At 39.4% G+C, this 22,548-nt stretch overlaps 1 protein-coding gene across 3 annotated transcripts in view; it reads left to right on the top strand.

Annotated features, from left to right (window-relative positions):
* TBL1X (transducin beta like 1 X-linked) overlaps positions 1–20,778 on the top strand; it is a 202,593-nt gene extending 181,815 nt beyond the window's left edge. For all 3 annotated transcript variants that reach the window (XM_084201207.1, XM_084201205.1, XM_084201206.1), the window contains 10 exons: positions 746–887; positions 3,662–3,725; positions 3,826–3,923; positions 5,415–5,475; positions 9,365–9,486; positions 10,895–10,969; positions 13,154–13,281; positions 14,416–14,581; positions 15,343–15,444; positions 16,500–20,778. In XM_084201207.1, coding sequence (XP_084057333.1) covers positions 746–887; positions 3,662–3,725; positions 3,826–3,923; positions 5,415–5,475; positions 9,365–9,486; positions 10,895–10,969; positions 13,154–13,281; positions 14,416–14,581; positions 15,343–15,444; positions 16,500–16,526 — 985 coding nt within the window. In that variant the 3' untranslated portion in view covers positions 16,527–20,778. The remainder of the gene's footprint in view (positions 1–745; positions 888–3,661; positions 3,726–3,825; positions 3,924–5,414; positions 5,476–9,364; positions 9,487–10,894; positions 10,970–13,153; positions 13,282–14,415; positions 14,582–15,342; positions 15,445–16,499) is intronic.
* Positions 20,779–22,548: the final 1,770 nt, after the last annotated feature.

Genomic DNA, 22,548 nt, shown 5'->3' with positions numbered 1-22,548 from the left:
AACACCTCTGTAGAGAATAATTGGTCTATAAAATAGATCAAAATCCTGATGCTGCCTCTGTCTTTTTCTATTATGGCAGTACTTATTTTGCCACTTTTTCAGACAGCATGATATAAGCACCAAGCTACAGACAGTTACTGTAAGTTGCCCCAGACTCACTCAGTTATGGTGACACCAGCTTTAGGTATGTAGTGCAAAATATAGACAGGAGTTTATGTAAAAGTTTTACCTAAAACTTCCCTGAATAAACAAAATTATTATGACAGGTATAATTTACATATGACTTAACATTTTTAGAAAAGTACATAGAGTACAGAAAGAGTTGGAAAGAAAAAATGACTTCTTAAAGGCTTGTAATGCCCTGGTGCATTCAGCCGATTTAAGGAAAGGTGGTTGGATCTACTCTGGGCAGTGCACAGAAGACACATCAAAATTCTCAGGAGGTTCAAAACAACTTCTACTTGCAAAATATGGAACACTTCAATAGAATAGAGCCCTCCCCTAGGTGAGCTTCTGCTAATTCCAGCACCAAAGGCTTACACCTGTGTTTTGTACAGAGCCAGAAGGTTCCCAGCAGCCCCGTGCAGTCCGACGCTCCTGTTACAGCACAGGCCAGCAGCTCTTGTTCATCCCATCTCCTGCAAGGCTGTAGTGTTGTCTCAGTGAAAACAGAAATTCAGGCTTTTACACTGTTTGCTGGGTCAACATGAGGAGTTTTCAACTTATGTCCATAATTGCTTTATAGATCCGGAGACTCAACGGCCAGGATATGGAATCTCAACGAAAACAGCAACAGCGGTTCCACTCAGCTGGTTTTGAGGCACTGCATAAGAGAAGGAGGACATGATGTCCCCAGCAATAAGGATGTGACTTCATTGGACTGGAATGTAAGCTAACTTCTAAGACTGTGCATGGTTTTAACTGTCTAAATATATTTCCAAGGCAATTACAGTTGCTGCTCCATATCTTTCATATCTGAGGTGACCAGAAGCTCTGTCCTAACCTACTGACCTCTTGTTTCAAATATTCATAATAGGCTGAACTTTCTCCTACATGCTGTAGTTTTCCAGGACTGTTGCCATCTTCATGCTTAACAATGATATATTTATATCTCTATTTTAGGAGCATGGGTAAAAATAAACTTAGCTAGCTTTAAGAACAAAGATTAAACAAACAATCTGTGTAATACTGAAGCCTCATTAATAATGTATTTGCATCTCATAGTTACTTTATTTTGGGATGTAAGGAGATAAAAGCACCAGTGAAGCTTTTTCTGAGGTTGGACTCCAGATCCTCTCATTTGAATTATGCTGTGCACAGCAAAATGAAATCATTGTTCACATTATTTTCTTTGTCTTGATAGGAGCATGCGTAGTTATTCTGTCCTTACCTTCTGGATGAAACTGTCTTGCCTGATCCCTTTTTTACTTTCATCCTGCAAAACCTCCTATCTTAGATACTGTGCTCATGCACAAAGAATACTGAAGTGAGCAGAGAAGACAGGTATTGTTGAGAATCCCCAGTCTCTGGGCAGTGGCTTTGGACAGCTCTAATTGTTGCCAAAAAATCTTACAAGACCCTGCAGAAACCTTAATTACTTCAAGCTAATTTTCATTCTGCCTGTTTTGCTGATATTAGTACAGACAGAGTGATCACTTTAGTCTTGTTTTCATAGGAAAACAAATTAATTAAGTACCAGAAAGGATTTTCAGCAGTTATGTAGAGTCTCAGTTTCTGGCCAGAGATCAAGTTTCGATTAATCTTTACTGCAGTATTGTCCTTCAGGTGAGCTAGGTGCTTCACAAAGTAAAAGATAAGGCCACTGCACAAGTCACCTTTCCCCTGTGTATGTTATATTTGCACAATGAAAGAAGTTGGTGAGTAGTACAGAAAGTAGAGGTGGGTCAAGGAAGCAAATAAAACTCCAGCTTATGTTCATTACTTGTTTCCTGTGGATATTAGAGTGAAGAAAAATAGTTGGAAAAAAATGCATCTAGGAGTAAGAAAAGAGAAATTGAATGAGGAAAACATGCAGTGACTGCAGAACAGTTAGGAGAAAATTTGTCCAAAACCCTCCAGTGTTTCCTGTAGTAGTTCCTTACCTTCCAGATTTCATTGGTACTTCACTTGCATTGTACTAGTACTTGAGGTAGGGAAATGTTCCTAATTCAAATACTTAAAGCACTTCCAACTTACTTTGAGTTTTCCAAAGAATATGAATTACCAGCCACGAATTAGGTTAAACTATATATCTAAGTTCCTGAGCTTTTCTTTTTCTCTTTTTTCCCTTTATCACCTTTCTTCTCATCACTGGTCCAGAGAAGTGTACATCACAGTGAGCTTCACTTAGGTTATTATCTTTTCCCCCGTACACTATTATATATTTGAGTTAAATTTACAAGTGCTTTGAGTCAGTGTTTTTGGAGGATTGGAGTGGGCATATGTTTTAAAGGATTATTTCATACTTTTTTCTTATTTTCTGTTCATCAAGCTAGAAATGCCATCTGCCTTTATTGTTTCTTTAGAACCACAATTTTAATCATATTTCCCTGTGAAATATTCACACTGGTGGTATTGAATTAGTTCTTCTCTGGTTTATGTGACTCACATGACATAAAGGTTATAGGAAAGATTATTTCTGGAGGTCATATTCAGATCATGCCCTTTGATACTATGGGTAGGATTAATCTCCTGTAGGTTTAACCTTTTAAACTAGTCCTCTGGACTCACCTAAAGTCAGCAGAAACAGAGACACATGCCTTCATACTGGGTTGGGCATAATCTAAGGCAAACGAGTTCATGAGTTACACTTCAGAGTTGCAGGGACATGATGCTGTTAGTAATGGAGGGAGACTAGATGGCACTCCTGAACTAACTCCTAACTTCTGCATGTCTGGAGATAAATGGGATGAATCTCACTCTTAATCCAGCTTCTGAAGTGCTGAAAAACTAAATATCTTGCTTCAACAGTGTTACCAGATGGCAAAGTTCTGTTTTAATTATTCTGGCCCAATCACACCAGCTTCACTGGCTGCACAGGACATATCCTTCTGTGAAAGGTTCCTTCCAGAATGCATGTGACATGATCAGATTCATGGGCTTTTTTCCTCCTAATTGGGACCAATGAATCCATTTTTTCATCATGGTACTGAGCCCGTGAGCACATGTGGGAGTCTGTATTCAGACAAGTGGAAAGCAATTCCTTGGTGGTGGATAACATTTGAGGTGTTCACCTGAGTGTATGTGGCTTAGGGCCTTCTTTCAAGCAGAGGTGCCTGAGTTTCAGTGAACTGGGATTTAGTCTGGGTTTAGGTCATCTGTTGATGTTTTGTAGGTCCTTCGTGTCTAAGAAGTAGTATCTGTTTGTTAAGTGGAAGAAGCCCACAGAACTTGTTCTATCTTGTTTTCTTTTCTAATCTTTTTGATTAAACAGCTCATATCTGATGGTATAGCCTACTATTGCACTGTATGTTAGAGGATTTTATTTCCTCTGTGCTGTCTGAAGTAATAACCGTTAGTTCAAATCATAGCAGAATCTGTCTCAGTGAGTGGACTCAGAATCATAAATCACAATTAGCAAACCTTTAAAAAGAAAGAAAAAGGTTGGTTGGAACAGATATTATCTCATAACCACCTTTGCCATTTTTATATATTCCAACAGAGTGATGGAACACTATTGGCTACAGGCTCATATGATGGTTTTGCAAGAATATGGACAGAAGATGGTAAGTCAAACATTAGTTGTTCTTAAGCATCAAACAGCAGTGAGCTGTAATTTGACCAGTTTGTAAAGAAATTGTAATAATAACCTGTTCTCTATTCCAGGTAACCTTGCAAGCACCTTAGGTCAACATAAAGGTCCAATATTTGCCCTGAAATGGAACAAAAAGGGGAATTATATTTTAAGTGCTGGTGTTGATAAAGTGAGTTTTTAAAATACATTGTTCTAACGTATAAGTATGCTGATGAGTGAGCTTGTGCTGCTAAATTCCTTAAGATTATTTTCTTCTTCTCCAGGCACCCTGGAGAGTTTACATTTCTTCAATATATTTTAGTGCATGTTGATTACATTTTTGAGGCTGCCTGAATGTATACTGTTTTCATGGAAAATACTTTTTAAAAAAAAGTGTAAAATTGCATCTTGAGTGTGTCTCTGTTAAGGAAGGAACAGCTTCCAGTACTTATATTTGTAGTTTTATCAGCTATTTACAGGAAGAAGGTGATCTTAAAGATACCACACCTTTTAGCTCATCTAATTGTTGAAACACTTTTATTTGAATAAAATATATATGGCTTCCTCTGGAAATATGCAAAAAATATATGGTTCTGAACTGAAAGTCAAGCAAAACACGGTACTTACAGCTAAGGGCACATTAGAGATTAAAATGAACAGCTGACTGATGAGCCATTAAAACTGAAACTGGGAAGCACATAACATTCATCTTGCCTAAATTTCAGTGTCTAAAAAATTAGATGCATGTGTCATCCTTGGCTTGCTTTACAAAATTCAGAGAGAAAAATGGCACTTCCAAGGGATAGGCTGCATGGACTGTGTTCCAGTGAGATGCACTGACAGTGCTTCTCTCCAGCAGCTGGCAGAGGGGAGTCAAGCTGAGATTTGTACTTTGTCAGCTCAGTCAATCCCTATATTTTTATAACCTTGTGAAAATGGAAGCTTTAATACTGGCTTATATTCAGCCACACTGACCTCCCAATTGTAATTCCATTACTCTGGCAAACTTACATTCTCAATAAAAGCAGCATTTCTTTAGGTGATCTGTTATCAGCAAGATGATGCATCCTTAATTTATTTTCTGGAAGTATATACTCCCAATAAATTGATAATTCTCTCAGAAGGTGTATTGAGCTCTACAGGGGACACACTCACGTGTGCTGTGAGTATGGATTAAACCTGTAGTAAGCCAATTACACCTGAGTCTGTCCCACCTCAATGGCAAGAAGTGCTGTGTACTCTGCTGATAGAAAAACATTTCACTTATTGGTTTGTTACAAATGGGGTTCAGCACTGTTTTGAAGTAGAATTCAACTTGCATCTTTTGAAAAGGGAAAAAGTGTTCTTTAAAGTTCATAACTGAAATTCTTTTTTCAATATGCTTATTAAAAATGTATAGTGTTGTCTTGTAGCATTATTCAGAGAAAGTGTGCCCATTCTTCATAGTTATATTGATTCTTCTGTAGGCATGAAACTTCTTTATCTACACTTAGATTATTATTCTGTAATACCTAGAAGTAATTTCTGGTTTTCCCACTGTTTGGCACGCAAAGCTCTCTATAGTCAATAATTTTATCAGTTCAACATTTAGAATTGCTATTTAGTGAAGGTGCTATTTGGGTTTTTTTCTCTGAGCTGAACAGTCACTAATCTTTTTTTCCCACCCTTTCTTTGGATGCAGACAACAATAATTTGGGATGCTCACACAGGAGAAGCTAAACAGCAATTTCCTTTCCATTCAGGTACTTTTTGCATAACTCTTGTTGGGAAAATGAAATGCAGTTCTTAATTCTGTCAATGTACTTTATCCATATCTGCCAGAGAAAAGTTTCAATCAAGTTTTTTTGTGCTTTAACTATCCTGAGTATCATGGCTTGTTGGTTTATTCTCATTTCAGAAAGACCCAGTTCTGTGAGAATTAGCTTTGAAAGCTGATTTTAGGAGAGGGTTTGTACACCAGCCATGTCTACCTAACTGAGCAGTCCTGTGTTTATCTATGTGCTTGAATAGCACCAGGTGGTGATTCATGAAGAGAATTTTCAGTGGAGTTGTCTGAGATCTTTTCAATTCTCTCTGCTCCTGTTTCAATGAAGCTGATTTGAGGCAGAAGCAGGCAGATCATTCATGCACCTTGCATTTACCACTGCACTCACAAAGGTCCTCAGAATTTCTTAGCTTTTAATTTTAACTTGAATTTCTTCAATATTTGCTTTCTCTGATTATTGGAAGTCAGTTGCCAGCCTTGAGTTTCAAAATCTTGCTGCACCAGAATGCTATTAGGATGGTTACTTGTAGAACTGTTTTAAGAAGACAGGAGATGTCACAGATACTAAATAATCTTGAATAACAGACAGTCACTGGCATAATCTGAAATTCACCTGAGACCAGACTTGTTAAGATGATGGCTGAATTCATGACCCAGTGGCTACATTTTCACAGTGAGGAATTTTAGGGGTATAGTAAAACTGAGTCTAAAACCCTGAGAACATTCTGGATTCTGATGCTAGAGGTGTTCATCTTCCTAGTTCACTGTAACTAACCCCTTTTTAACTACAACAAGCTTTCACCGTGGTGTTTAAAAACACATTCCAATACTAATTTTAAAACATTATTTTGCACATGCTTTTCAACTCAAACTGTTCTTATTCTCACATTTACACTGATGTGAATAATATGCAGTAGCAATCTAAATGGTTATTCAGCAGCAGACAAAAAGTATATCCATGGGCACAGCAAATCCATACTCTGCATTTTTGTCACTCATTTATTAATACAGCTCTTGGTTTAGAAGAGTTGGTGTCTGCTGACAGATTTTCTCACTGTGGCATTTATTTATCTACCATAACTGTTCCATAACAGCAAACAGTGCACGTAGAGTGATTTAGTTAATGAGACTCTTAATCCTCTGATCCCTAACTAGTAATCTAAGTAGTTGTGGATTCAAAACTTGGTTGCCCCTTGAGAATCATGTTCACTGACACATGAGCTGTCTTAGCAGTGATGTGCATCACGGACAAACCACCCCATCCCCTTCTTAGCAAATTGGAAACTCAGCTGTGTCTACCAATACAGTATCTCCATATGCATGAAAAGATTTTTTAAAAAATTCTTACTGCACATGCTGTTTATCTTTGGAACACGAGACACAACTGAAGTGTAGATGTGGAGAAGCTAATATTTTAATTTTTTTTTTTTAACTCTTCCATATGTGTTTTCATAAGGAAGTAAAGCAGTTATTAAAGAAATGCTGTTGAAGAAATTTTTGATTGGAGAAAGCATGTATCCTACAAAACCTTCTTAAAATCAGCCAGACTCTCTACTCACTTTGTTCTCACAAGTCTAAAGCCACAAAGACCTCACCTTGTCCTCTTTGCATCACCAGGACAAACTAACAGCAAATTCCTTTTCATATCTGGAATCTGAAAACCTTGTCTACACTAGGATTAAAGGTGGCATTTTAACAATTACAAGTCTAGTCTAGGCAGGATACACCTCCTTTAACACATACTTCTTTGAAGTCTGGAGGTAGTTGACCTGGAAAAAACATAAGCTTTTTTTACTGTCTGCTTCTTTGTAACAACTGGTTTAGTTTACACCACATGGACAAAACCGTCATCTTAAAATATGTAAGGAAGAGTACCTTTGTCTGAGTGTTGGAGGTCTTCATGTTGTTGGTGTTCCCATGTAATTGTTAAGGTTTTTTGTTCAAAATATGTAACTATGCAAAACTATGAACTATGAGACAAGGGCATTTGATCAAAATACATATTCAAAAAACTTATTTCTTTAAAAAGGAGCTAAATAATCCAATTTTTGACATTTACTGATAGATACAGACTGATATCTCTGCTTGCAGGAGCAAGCTGTTAAATTGACACCAAAAGAGGTATTTGTGTGGCCAGTTTTAACCATCTAGTTGTGTAGTGACAGGACATGATTTTTTCAAACCTTTTTATGTAGTTATATATCCAGTAAATGTATGACTGAGTACACCAATAAATGAATCAGTATTAATTATCAGCATTTTATGATTCAGATTATGCTGCAATGTAAATCCATAGCTTTAGGTGCCAATAGCTCTCTGAAAATTAGGTTTTGACTCATACATATCATACTAGATATTAGCCCTGAAGGCATATTGCTATTAATGATGATATTTTTTTGTTTGCTTTGAAATAGTAATACAAGGCTTGTAGGATAAAAATAAAGGCAAACAGGCAGTTAAAGATCTTTAATTGTTTCCTGATCCTCATTCATATTCATTGGAAAACTCAAAAGTAGTCTGCTTTCCTCACACGAATTTCCTTTATATTTCTGCAAGGTATAATTCCTTACCTGTCATACAGAATTATTGAGCTTTTTCATTAATACTGAAAATGCCCTTGTCTATGAAACAGTGTCAGCCCTTCATTCTCATTTAGGGAGCTACCTGATGATTCAGATGGTGATAGGGATCTATTTTGTTTTGTAGTTCATAAAAATTTTAATAGGAAAAACATATTTAAATGTAACAGGCTTGTCAGAACAGAAGTCTTTTCACCTTTGTATTATCAAAGTATCTTTCCAAACACATGTGAGAAAGGAATTTCTTGGTTTCATTTTAATGACGAATTTGCATTGTATCTTTGCCAGGAAGAGATCCAGCTTTGTTTCCTATATGCTGGTCTCATTCTAGCACACTTGCTTCTCACAAGAGTGTGCTGAGAATGAAGATTTCTGTATTTTAGCAAGTCTTATGTCATCCTCTGGAGGGCAGCTAAACTCTATCCTGAGGGAAAAAGCCTGAGCAGCAATCACAGAAACACAAGCAAGCTGTTTGTCAGGAGCTCCTCCTGCTCCTGCTTGCGCTCTGCAGTGACATGCTGGAAGAGTTGTTTGGGGACTTTTTCCCCTTCTTTTTGCAAAGTGTTTGTGTGTGTCTGCTGCACATGGGCACTACTTACATGCTCACATGCTCTGTGTGCACAGAGTTTTGTTAGTTCAGTGCTAGTTAATGCCAAACCCTCTACAGAAACTCTTCGTCTCATTTCAGATGAGGCTGATCAATGTACCTGCCTAAAACCAGTTCCCAGGCAAATTAAACTGAGTTTTAGTGTTATTAATCCATGTGCCTGCACAGATTGATAGGTTTGTATCAAAGGGTGCATAAAGCTCTAATGCAAAGGGACACAGCCACCTCCTCCTCCACCTTCCCATGTGTTGTGTCTGGCATTCACAGGAACATGCTTGTCTAACCCAGATGGAATTATCCACACTTTTTCTGGGTTAGTTTTCTTTCAGTTTCTTCCCTGAACTGGGTTACAGAGGGATGAATGCTAGACATAACCCATGATATGCACAGCTGGGAGTAGAGAGGATGGAGGTAGTGTTTTGCCCCCTCTCATGTAAATTGACCTAAAAGATTCTCATAAGTAGATGCTGTGCAAAGTATCCAGATTATCCACTGGAATAGAAAAACTACTCTGTGCCCTTCAGACAGTCCCTATCAGCCCTGTAACTGGCAGCAGGTGACAGACCAAGAACTAGCCTGTAGTCTGATTAATTCAGATAGGTGATGGGAGGAAAATTATTTGGGATAGCTGTTTCTTTATCATGATCCCCTGATATTCCTTTGGTTGTTTGTATTCACAGCTCCTGCTCTGGATGTAGACTGGCAGAACAACACTACTTTTGCCTCCTGCAGTACTGACATGTGCATCCATGTATGCAGACTTGGCTGTGACCGTCCCGTTAAAACCTTCCAAGGACACACAGTAAGTTTAAGAAGTCCAAAATGTTAGTGGTGAAGTCACAGCAACATGTTACAATGATGGGCTTGCAGAATATGTTTTAGCAGCAAAGGTGTTACACCCTATTGTTTCCCTATAAGTATATTCCTTGGGAGTGAGGGATTCACTGCCTGTGAGAAGGGATAAAGTGTTCTAAATCACCACAGGAGGCAACACCTCTGGCTTAAACAGAGAGTGTTTCTGGTAGCATGAGCTGCAGACTAAAGACGCATTCATAAAAAAGATTCTGTTTTCCACTGGCTTAATTTCCTTTACTAAATGAGAGCTATGAATAAGGAGAGGACAGTTTACCTCCAGCCATTGTTCAGTTTTAGAACCAATTTAATCTAATAAGATATATTAAAGATGTATTTCCCAACTCTTTTCTTGGTGGAATTTAATGGGTGTCAAAGGTTACTTTTTCTAGGTTCCATTTGTGAGAAAAACTGTGATCATTTACTGACCCATAATTCAGATGTTAGCTTCCAGAACTATGCATTTGGAGACCTTTATCTTAGTCTGTGGTTAAACTAATATTTTGTGACAGGTTGTACATTCCTAAAATAGACTGGTGCTTTTTATGGTTGTATGAACTGCATTGTTTTGTACATGATCCAAACTTTCACTTCAAATGTATCTATACTTGTTTTTGATTATGGCTGAAACTTGTAAAATGTATGAAGAAAAATTTAAATATATTCCAGGATTGTTTTCACTGAGACCCTGGGCCAATCTATATTTTTAAGAAAACAGTCTTTCCATTTTTTTCTCTTTACCTATAGCTGTGAAGGAGCATGGTAAACTTACTCATTACCAAGGGAATGCACTAGGCTTAGTTAATTACAAATAGGAAAGACTGATAGAGAAAGCATCCTGAACTGTTTAATATTCCAGCATGGAATTCATTTACACATAAACCTCTCTTTAGAGAGACCAGCATTGTTGTAGAGCTACAATATGAAGAATTATCAAGTCCACAAAACAAAACACCCCACCAGTATCATTATTTCTATTGAAAATTTGTATCACCAAGTCTACAGAACATTAATTAAAGAAATTCCCCAGTTTTAAAAAGAAGGTAATGCTGTATCATCAATCTGTCTGGGTTTATTTAAATCCTAGGAAATGACAGAAGGATAGGAGCAACTTCGAGTCAGAATACACATCAGAAGACTGCTTGCGTATTGTTCACAAGCACAGGATAGTTCCACTCCGAAATGCCTTTTAAATAGCATGCTGAGGAGGCAGCAGTGCTTTTGTTCACCCCTAAAAGCACCAGCACTAATTTGTGGGTGAACTTGTTCCATGCATAAACCTTGAGTGCCCTCTGCTGAGTGCCCAGTACGATGCAATAGCCGGAATATTTGCTTAATAATATTACTCTTGATTTCAGAACGAGGTGAATGCAATCAAATGGGACCCATCTGGCATGCTACTAGCATCTTGCTCTGATGACATGACATTAAAGGTAAAATAATTTCCATTCCTGTTTTTCAAGAGGTGAGGACAAAAAACTATGTCTCTTTTTCAGTATTCTCCAGAATGATGGTAGTGTATCACTTCAAATTCTGCATGAGCAGTAGTTTCCACTTTGTCCTCTAATTCTTGAAGCAAATCTGAAAGATTGAAGACAGAGAAGTAAACACTGGGGAAATTGAGGCATCCTATCCAAATAGGTTACATGACTGATATGCCATTGTCACAAAAAAGTCATAGTTTAAGTATAGATAACATAGAGCTTGAGCAGCCCAAAACCCTTTGTCACTGTTCTTTTCCAGCCACATCAAACAAAGGCTGTCTGTAGGAGTAGCTGTATGATGTTTTAGCAAAGCCCTGCTGGACTGTTGATTTATGCTGGTTCTTTGAAGAAAGCAAATACCCCAGGAAGGATTTGGTTTTGTGGCTAGAGTTGTACCAGTAATAGCTTCCTTGCAGTATGGTTGTGTTAATTACTACTCAGATCTCTTTGCACTGCTGAAGCTTGGGACATGAAACTGAGACAGCAGCAGAATTTGCAGATGAGAGTTAAGTGAATGTCAGTGTTAATAATATTTCCTGTTCACAGGTAGACTGACTTCTGCTCTGTCTTTGCCACATACCCACTGAGGTTTTCATCATTTTGGATTCCAGATGTGTTATTGCAGGCTAGTGACACAGCTGGAAATTTACAGAAAACAAGGGCAAAAGGGAGCAGCTAGCCTGTCACACTGCCACAAAGCACTATTGCATAACTGTTCTTGCTCTGCTTAGACATCCTGACACAGTGGTGACACATCTTTTTGGTGCCCAGCTGCATGCTGTGTTTTAAAAACCGCTGTGGTTCAGTGTTGTTGTTACCAGTTCAAGTTCCTGACCACGGAATTTGGCACAAGAGCTGGTGGTGATTTGCTATCCCTAGCCTCACCTGTTTATAAAAACCTTCCATGATGGAGACAACAAATGCTCCAAATTAAGGCATTATTCTTCTTCCTTTTCCTTTGTAAATCAGTCCTCTCCAACTTTTTTCTTCTCTATTTTTGGAATTCACAAGCTTTTCCTGTAACTTCTTGGAATGTACTACCTGCCAACCGTAGAACATGGCTGAGCTTTGTGTTGCATTTCCAAAAGCAGTCTCAGGTACACTGATGGGAATTCAACATAAGAGCACATCATTCTCGTGGTCAGACTTAAAACAGCTGAGCTAAATCATTACTACATTTTCAGTATCTCTCTGAAACTGACTGACTAAACTTGAGTTATTTTCCCTGTTGTGAATTCCTTCATCTTACTTTCTCAGTTAGCTGACAAAAAGAGGCCCTAAATTACCTGTCATCTCTATTGAGCATATCCTTCAATCTTACACTGAAGTATTTGGCCATGTAACACTACAGAAACAACTGACTGTCTTCCTTCTTCTATACTGTTAAAAACAGGGGGGAGACAAATGGAGTTCAGGAGGAAAAGGAAAATTTTACTAGCATAAGAGAAAATTGCTATGTTCTAAGCAGTTGCTGCAATTTTTTTCTTGTTCTTTAAAATGACTGCTGTTGCAATGTATAATAAAATTCTGGTTAAACTTCTTCATATAAACTTCTGTGTGAAAATAGTTACAGGCTTTTGGAAGTACAGCAATTCTTTAGTTCTTACCTACTGAATAAATACTATTAAACGTTGTCTTAGACAGCATATGTTCTAACATCATTATAGTGCAAGAATTTCATATCACCAGAGCCTGATACCTCCTCTATGCACTGTCTGTTCCTGGTCCTTGCAGCAGTCATCTGACTCCCCTTACTCCAGAGCCCACCAATCCACTCTTTTATACCACTTGTTCTTATTGGTTACAGGTGTGGCCTGTTAAGATCAGGCCTTCTTCTAATCTTTAGATTATTGGTCCAGCTGCAACTCATTGGGGGATAAGATTATCTTCTATACCACCTTCATTTACCCATACTGTATCCCCCTACAATTAAATATGTAAACTCTTCTCCCTACTGGAGTTATTTTAATATATGTGCCAAATTGCTGCATTAATAAATTATATTTTTGTGTATTCAGCTGAGTCAAGATCTCAAATAAGCAAAAGGTTAGAATAACATAGAACTGAAACAATTCAGCTGAGAAGAGATTAATAATGCTGCCATTTTCCTCCTTCATTGTTTCTCTGATTTAGATATGGAGTATGAAACAAGATACCTGTGTACATGATCTTCAGGCTCACAGCAAAGAGATTTACACTATCAAATGGAGCCCTACAGGACCAGGCACCAGCAACCCAAACTCCAACATCATGTTAGCAAGGTAAAAAATACCTCTTTTTCTTGCCTGCCAAGAAGGATCATCTTTCTGACGTGTAACCCTACTGTCACTTTGCCATCAGTCTTCCTGCAGACAATTCCACTAAAAAGCATCTGTGTATGTAAGTCAGGAGGATGGTTACAAAGGGAAAGGATTCATATTTGAAAAAAGAAGGGGAACAAAGAAAGAAAATTGAGTCATGCCTTGATAAAATGCTTGTAAATTTGGTATTGCACTTTCACATGCAGCGTTGCGTTGCTAGGAGTGAAAATCTTGAGGCAGGTGCTGCTAAGATTCAGGCAGCTGGAATGGTTTGTAACTGGAGTCATGCAACTCACCTGGGCAGTTAGAGAAAATTTTTGTAGCCTTCTTAGCTAATAGAGAAAAGCTTTGATAGTCTTTGAAGTTCCACTTGAAAATCTGTGCAAAATTCTTCTTTGAGCTTAGGAGATGCATTTACTTGTGGAGTGCCAATTGATGGTAGTACAGTGGGTTTATCAGATCAGCTCATGGCGTGTGCAGTGGGGGGAGAAGCTTTATCAAAACTCCTTAGTCTGGGAGTGGACCTGGAAGAACCTCACTTTCCTAGAGTTACTCTTTTAATATTATTTTCAATGCAAATTATTTCCTATGCCTTTCTCCAAGCCCACAGTTTGGGATTTAAATGGAATGTAGCAAAAATGTCACTGAATCAAAGTGAAAAGAGCCACAGTTCTAGAGAATTATACAGTGCTAATTCATTAAACAGGGTGAATTCTTTAGGACTAAGATCTCTCTGGAGCCATTTATCTTATTAATGACAAGATATATTTGACCTTCCTGAATAACAGGAGGTAAAATCTCAAAAGTGAGGAGCTTGGCCATCTTAGGGCTACATAGAGCACACCCACATAGGCCCTAAGGGTCGTCATACAATAATTCAGTTCTACAGCTGTAGTTCTTAAGGTAAAAAGTTCTTAAGATAAAATGTACCACAGGCTGTGGTACATTTTAGCTTTTCTGTTTGAAACATTATGTCTTGCTTACCCAAGGGGGAAAAAAACCCCTGTGGTATTCTCTTATAACATCTCCAGTATCACAGTACAAGCTGTTTAGCACCCAGATTATTACATGCTCGTGTTTGAATGCTTCTTGCAGTGCTTCGTTTGATTCCACGGTTCGGCTGTGGGACGTTGACCGAGGAGTCTGCATCCATACGTTAACAAAGCATCAAGAGCCTGTCTACAGTGTAGCTTTTAGTCCTGATGGAAAGTATCTAGCCAGTGGGTCCTTTGACAAATGTGTCCATATATGGAATACTCAGGTACTGTTTTGCCTCATGTGAAGGACATCTGGTTTAGATGATACATTAATAGCAAAAGCTTAAATGGAAAATGTGTGTACCTAGGTCATGCATGACCTGCCTGGCAGGGTGAACCTGCTTGTATTGGCTGGCACAAATCCATGGCAGCTGAGTCACTCAGGTGCAGTGAGGTGACTGCCCAGAACAGTTCTGCTTTGTATGCTAAAACAAGTAGCATGCATGAAAATAGGTACATTGCTCTAGGTCATCAGCTTGGTGAAGCAAAGGTGTAGATTAGAAATAAGGGATACTTTTATTTAGTTACAAACTGAGTTCAGCTGTGAATCTGATGCTCCTTGCTTAGATGTTGTGAAGAGGAACTATAGATACAAAGATGTACAGGCAGGGGACTGGTGATACTCCAGAGAAAAGTGGGATGTCATAGTTCCACAGATGTAATTCTGGATACTGGTACCTCACAACCCAAATTAGCAGCAAACTTTAGAGAAGAACACATCAACCTAACTCCCCAGGCCTTTATAGGCCAGTGTTACAGAGTTGGCAAAAACAGATGTCTTGAGTCCTACTGTTTCTGGAGGAGCCTGTTGCTCTTCATTGCAAGGACCACTTCCCTGACTGTCTCCTAACAAGTTTCCATCACGATATGGAGGTGGCCATAGCTGGGTGATCTGAATAGCTCCCCCTTTTAATGTAGTGCCCATGACAGAGAAAAAGGAGGGGAACTTCTGTATCCAATGTCTGCGTGCTGTTTTGCTTTGTAGAGTGGAACTCTAGTACATAGCTACAGAGGCACCGGGGGCATCTTTGAAGTCTGCTGGAATGCTAGAGGAGACAAAGTGGGAGCAAGCGCATCAGACGGATCGGTAAGGATCATCAAACAGTGCAAAGGTTGGGTGGACATTTCTTTTCTGGGAGCATCAACAAAAAGCCAGGATGCTGTATTTTCCTCCTGGGGACAGAGCCGAAGACGCAGGCAGCTCAAGACACAATAAGTAGCTCTGTGTAGTGTATTAAAAATGCTTGGAAGGGTTTTGAATACTAGGAGGTGGTGTTCCTGTCGGAAAAGAAGAATGCTTGTGGGATAGGTGAATACTTCTGAAGATGAGAATGACTTCTAAATACGTATTTGGCAAGAACAACAGTCGTGTTGTTGCTATCATTATCTGTCAGCTTTAATGAAGAGCAGATCACAGCAGTCAACTCTGTAACAGTTACCCTGGGGCTTTCAGAGTTTGATTCCACAGAAGAATATTCCTATTCCTTTGAATAGGAAGAGATAAAGGAGAAAATTTTCAGCATGATACCCATAGATTTTGTCATGTGATAAAGGAGAAATATTGCCGTGGGTACTGATTATTCCTTACTATTTTTTTGATATTAATGTTAGTTTTAAAAAAATTCAGTTGTAGCATGATCAGCTTGTGCAGGACACACCTGGCTGGCTGGCATAACTACTTCGGAGAGTATTTTTCAACTGATTTTAAGAAAGGGAACACCAATGACATAATTCAGTTGTTTGAGCTTAGTTGTGCCATCTCAGACAGTGCCATGCCTGGCTCCCAACAGCTGCTCCAAATGGGCACATGTCCACTGTCATGCTTGCCAAGCCTGCATCTGTTCTGGATATATTTCAGAAGTGGAAGTGGACATGGTATTTAGGGAACTGAATAGATGCCATAATCTTATGAGATATGCCACCAAAATGTTTGTTTATAAACCAGTGAAAGCCCAGCTAAGTGTTAAATGTGTGGGTTTCACTTGGACTTTCTGCCATGTCAGTTTGTCCCTTTATTGTGTGCTGATTTGAAGCTGGGGAGTGTAACATCCAGCTGGCTGGTCCACTTGTGTACAGGGTGCATGTAGGGGATTTCCACATCACCTTCACAAATGTTCTTAACACGGGCTCTTCTCTCCACAGGTTTGTGTTCTAGATCTGCGGAAGTAAAAGTGAAATGTTTTAGAAGAAATTTCAAATGGACCAGCAGTGAATGTGTGGGGAGAAGCACTCTTCAAAACTATTCTTAACAGCTCCAGAACTGTACAAACTTGAACAAAGTTAGAGTGTACCGTGAAACCGACTCTCCCTGGCCACAGGTGACTTGTATTTTGTCCGTAACCTTCATCAAGGAGTAAAAACGCAGTCACTTCAGAGGGGGAGGGAATGGTTTCCACCTGGAACATTCAGCCTTGGAAGCATGAAGCCACCAGCTAGGCATTGCACTGTTTGGTTTGCATCTGAGAACTTGCTCTGATGGCTGGGGAAAAAAAAAAGCTGTGCCAAAAAAATTAATAAAAAGGAAAAAAAAAAAAAAAGAAAAAAAAAAGAAAAATGCTGTGATAAACCAAAAGGGAAAAAAATCCTCCTCCATGCGGTGTTGTATTTTTTCCTTCCAATTTGGACACTACAGTTGCTCTCCCAAAGGACGTTCAAAGACCAGTTTGTACTGATGAAATGCTCAACTTTGTAATCACAACACTTTCTATTTTCTAGACTACTTTTTTTGTTCAGTGGTTTTTCTATCAGCTGGAATATTGCAGCCTGGAGGATCCCAGGCTTAGGATGAAACTTTTGTTTTCCTTTTATTTCTCCCTTCCACTCCCAGCTTTTCCTTCCTTTTTTTTTTCTCTTTCTTTTTGCCCCCTTTTTTTTTTTCTTTTCCCTGTATGCCCATAGTAGATGCAGCCAGGTGGACATGACAATGAAAATTTTTGACAGACTGCTTCTCCTCTCTTCTATAACTTTCTTTTTCCTTTCTTTCTCTCCATTTAAAAGAAAAAAAAATCCTCCATGCTTCAGATCTTAGCGTCTCAAGGGCACTTTCAGCAAATTGTGTAATAAGTGCTTTATATAAGAATGCAGTGCTGGGGAAGATTTTTACAGGAGAAAGATGACTTTTAACAGAAAGAACCCAGTGTATTTTTGGAAAAAAAATATTTTTTATGTTAAACAGTTTTAAAAGCCTAAAATGGCCACAAAATGTAGACCAGTTGTGTAATTCAAGCAAAAAGAATGACACAGAGTCCAGGGAACATGAAAGGCGCAGTATCCTTTTTCTCTCCTCTCTCAGAAAGTGCTGTAAGAAAAAATGGTGTTTGATACAAGAAATACCAGTCCTTTATAAAGTCCTTTCCCAGCAGCCAGCTATTTACATAGTCTCATTCCATTTTTATATGGCTGTTTGATGATGTAAACTTATTCAAAGAGATTCAGAAGCCTGAGACTATAACTATAACACTCATTTTCTCTAGTCTGTATTTTTGTTTGTTTACAGTAACCAGGAGAAAATGCTTGTGTATCTTCTTTCCTCTAGAGATAGTTCAGATTTTGACAGAATATGGGTTTTGATGCCTGTGGCCTTGCTGAGCAGTGCTGTCTTCCATTATTCCAGTCAGTCAGTGGGGCTTGACCACTGACTTAATGAGACCAGGTGAACTGAAGTATATTGACTGCATCTGTTGAAGAATGGACTCTCACCAAGCTCCTGTCCATCCATGGACTACACACACCAAGAAGGCTCTGCCATTGCAGTGGGTGGTGCTGCTGTCACCACCTGTGTGCTGCATCCTGCAGGAAAAGCTCTGGGTCTGCACTTGGAGGCTCTCTGTCTGCCCAGAGAGGTTTGGCCTCAAAGGTGTCCTCAGTGTGGTGCTCATGAGCAATGAATTCATTAGGTTATGACATCCTATATAAATTCCATCTCAGCGTGTAAACCACCATAAAGTTGTGGAGGTGAAATGATCAGAACAACAATGGAGAGTTCCAAAGCACCACCAATCCACTTTGGACAAGATTTCCTTACTGCAGCCGTGACACCTGCACAGATGCCAGCTGAAGACTGCACTACTCTAATTGAGGAAATGACAAATGCAAAGGAGGGCACATAGGCAGAGTTTACTGAAAGTGCTGTAAACTATAAGGCAGCCTTGGGGTGGTGTCAGGCATGACTTAGATCCTCAGAACTGGCTGAGTCCTGCAGGTGTCTTCTCTACAGCCCAGGCTAGGATCTGTAGGAGAGAGTAAACAGGCCACAAACCTCTTAGCAAATGTAGAACCTTGTGGCTCAAAGTCTCTGTAACACGGCATTGTCCCCTTGGTTTGACCACAGCTGATGGAGGTGGGATTTGATCAGAGCAAATCCAGAGCCCTCAGGCTGAACTGGTGGTGTTGGACTGGCTGAGCTCCCGGGCATCATCGTGGAATCTCAACACCTTCTTTTCTCTGGGGTTTTCTTCTCTGTGTGCTTTTGCAGCTGTAGGGGATCTTAGCCCTTCTAGTGGAACTAGACACTGCCAGCTTCAACTAAAGATACACCTTGGGAAAGGAGAAAAGAATAGAAAGAAGCAACTGCTGAAAGTATTAGTCCTGAGTTGAAAACAGTTATGTGGAATTATGGTTACTAGTGATAGTTAGGGTTGTTTGTAATTTATCTCAATAATTGGATGCCAGGCAGTATCAAGGATTATTTTTGGTGTTAAATGCTTTTATGTGCTGGTTTTTTTTTGCACTGAGAGCACGGCTGTATATCACCATGTGGCAGTTTTGCACTCTTTTCTAATAACCACATGTACCTGCTAATTTAAAGTCACTACTTTTTTGGAAAAAAAGGAGTACTTGCTCAAAGAGTCTTGACCTTGAATACCAAGGCGTGATGTGGTTTTATGAGGCGTTGTTGGAGCAGTGATTTGATGGCAGTCACTGCATGTAAACGGTTAAATTCCTACACTGCTTCTGGAGGCATTTCTGCGAATAACAAGCAGAAGTTGCCGGTCTGTGAGAGGGCAACACTGATGGGGCTCTGGCCTTGCCTCTGTCCCTTGAGTGACACCTGAATAGGCCAAACCTCAGCATTTGAAGAGATTAATTTGCTCAGTGCTCCATGACAGGCTGGCTCCACAGCCCATGTTTCATAGTTGTTCCAGGATAGCTACTGTAAATAACAGGGCAGTGTCTGTGACGCCTGTTCCTTTTTTTCCATTTTTTAAAATTTGTCAGAGCACCACTTTGCTTGCCTACATGGAGGTAAGAAGCAAAGAGAAACAAAATTTGAGTATCAATTGGTTTGCAAAGCTCATGAGTGAGAGAGGCTGCTGCTCCAGAAAGTTTTCTATATGGACCATCAGAGTTAAAAGCAGTTTTTGTGAGGAGCTAAGAAAATTCACTTTTCTTACCTTCCACAAAATCCTAAAGACTGGAAGGATGCCATAGTAGCATCTTCTGTAGCTGGTTTTCAACTGAAATGAGATCTGTTAAGGAAGGCAGGGGATGCAGTTGCAAAGGTTAATCTTAACCTAAGGACGTGGTTTCTTCAGGACATGAACAGTGGGGAGAGAGAGCCTTTTCCAGGCTGTAGTTCAAGGTGGGTGTCTCAGCCCAGACCTGCAGCACTGTGCTCCTGGGAGCTCTCCCTCCCCTCCAGCAGCAGTGCATTCCCAAGCTGGCAGAGCCTCTCTGTGACTCCCCTGCAACTGAGCTGCACAAAGCAGCAGCCCAGGGGACTTCCATTAGATTTCTTCCTAGAATTTTGTTTAGAGTTCTTTGTAACAGAAGAGAAATGGAAAAACCTAAGTGACCAAACAGGATTGTGAAACCATCCAGAGACTTGCTGGATTTTTATTATTGCTGGCTGTCTGGAACTGGCCTGGGAGTGAAAAAACCCCAGTTTCTGAAAAACCACTATATTCTGTGGGTTAGAAGGATACTGAATCTTTTATGTCGGAAACACTGGGTCCCTTATGGGGCAATAAAGGGCCTGACTTACAGGGTTATACACACATTAACCCCATGCTACATCTTAGAAATTTCCTTTTAATTTGTTTAAAAAAAAAAAAAAGAAAAAAATAGCTAATTTTAGAGCCAAGTGAAGTGCACTTTGTCAAATGTAAGGGTCTGCTTTGTTTTTGGGTTTCTTTTTCTTTTTCCCTTTTTAATTTTTCCTCCTTTTTTTTTTTTCCTCTTACTGCCTTTTTAAAAGATGTGGTTCTCTGTCAATTGCAGAAATGTTCTTTCAGCCACTCACTGAAATTCTGAATTCTGGCTTCTGCAGTTTTTATTGTCTGTGTCAGACTTGCAGCCAGACTTGGTTCTCATTTAAGCGTTTCCCAGGTTCTGTTGAAACAACATCAATCCTTATTTTGTTTCTCCCCCACCCACACTTTCTTCAAATTCACCTTGTGTATTGTAGCTCATTTGTTTTAAGGAGAGAATCAACAGATCATATTCAGTGTCTTGAATAAATTGCTATATTTTGATATTAGAGAATTCTGTGCGTGTTGTTCCTTATTCTTTTCTGGCTGTTTTGCATCCTTTAAGTAAGAGCTGGGGTTGAGTGACTAAAACTGTGATATGGTGGCACAGCTTAAGTTGTGATGTGGTGTCACTGGCCTGTGGATGTTTAAAGACCTTGACCATGGGTTCATAGGATTTTGTAGTACACAGGGCATGGACACTTTAGCCTCTATTTTTCTTTACTTTATTACAGATTACCACAAACACAACTCACCATTAGCAAGTACACCTATAATAAAGCAAATATATGTGTGTGTGTGTGTGTGTGTGTGTGTGTGTGTGTGTGTGTGTGTGTGTATATGTATATATTACAGAGTAGTATCTGCAGCACTGGTATAGCAACAATCAGTGATACAGCAGCAATAAATTTTTAGCAATAAATTTTTAGCAACAATCAAATATAGCAGGCAGCACCCAATAGCTTTAGCAAGTAAGTGTATGTGTGTATATATATATATATATATATATATATATATATATATATATATATATTACAGGTTACAACTAAGTTGTTACTCCTGAAACTTGGCAGTTATATAGCAGCAGATACACTTAGGATAAGTTAATTTCATGTGTAGATAAGACACCAAGCTGTAGATCTCAGAAGGGGCCCAGCCATCCCAGAGGTGGGAGGATAAAAGGGCCAGCCCCAGACTTGGGCTGAGTGAGGGAGCAGCAGAACAAGAGGCAGAATCTCCTTTCGGGTACGATCCGTGTCACAGAGTTTGGAGTCAGCAAGGCTTCCCCAACAATGATCCAAGGTCTTGCAGGCCTGTGTAGGAAAGGGACAAGGATGTGCAGTGCAGGAAGAGAAAGAGAAGCTGATTTGGATAGAAAGTCATCTCTGTCATAGAGACATAAGAGGGTACAGGTCACCACCACTTTGAGCAGCCAGTGGGTGCAGTTAATTTCTGGTTTTCACCTGGGACACCTGACAGATTATGATTTCAGTTCTAGTTTCGAACTTGTCTTGCTCTTGCAGTTGAAACAGCCAGGGAAGTTACCAATACATTCTTTCTCAAGATGTTATCCCCTTTTTCCAGACTATTTTTCAATGATGTTACTATTACTTGGACTTGCACTTTCTGAGGGTATCTCAGGATGTCTCTGGCACCTGCATTTAGCTGCATTTCAGAGATGCTGGCTGCACTTCTCAAGAATGCTTCTGGTCCCCAGGCTCACATCTCCCAGGCTGGCTGGTAATTTCTCTCCCAGGATTTTGGCAGACTTCTCCTGTTGAGTACTTTTTCCCTCTGAATCAGGTCACCTTTATGGCTGTTCCAATCACATGTTTACTGTTTGATTTTATTTCCTCCCATGCTGTATTTATTGTAAATTTATACAGCTGGTAAGGAACCAGTTTGAGTAAAATTGGGTTGAAGTACTTTTTAAAGTTTCCTTCAAATCAGTTTCCTGAAAAGGACATTTCTCCATATAAAATAAATTGAACTCTAGTTCTGATCAAGGTAAATTGTTAATTTTTCTTTAAGCTGCCCAGGCTAAAATTCAACCTTGCTTAAGCAGTTGGAAGTTTTTGAAGAACTTTACATGAGTGTTCTGAATATTCTGAAGTTGTCACAGTCATCCCTTGTGTCAGGAGCTCCCATGGGCTCCTTTCTCTGCTTAGGGCTTAAGGCACTGACCTGAAAGGATGCAAGGGGAGGGGATTGCTTAGCATTAA

Source organism: Fringilla coelebs, assembly GCF_963513975.1.
Source record: "Fringilla coelebs genome assembly, chromosome: 2".
Classification (NCBI taxonomy): Eukaryota; Metazoa; Chordata; class Aves; order Passeriformes; family Fringillidae; genus Fringilla; species Fringilla coelebs.
This window is presented reverse-complemented; position numbering and strand designations above follow the sequence as displayed.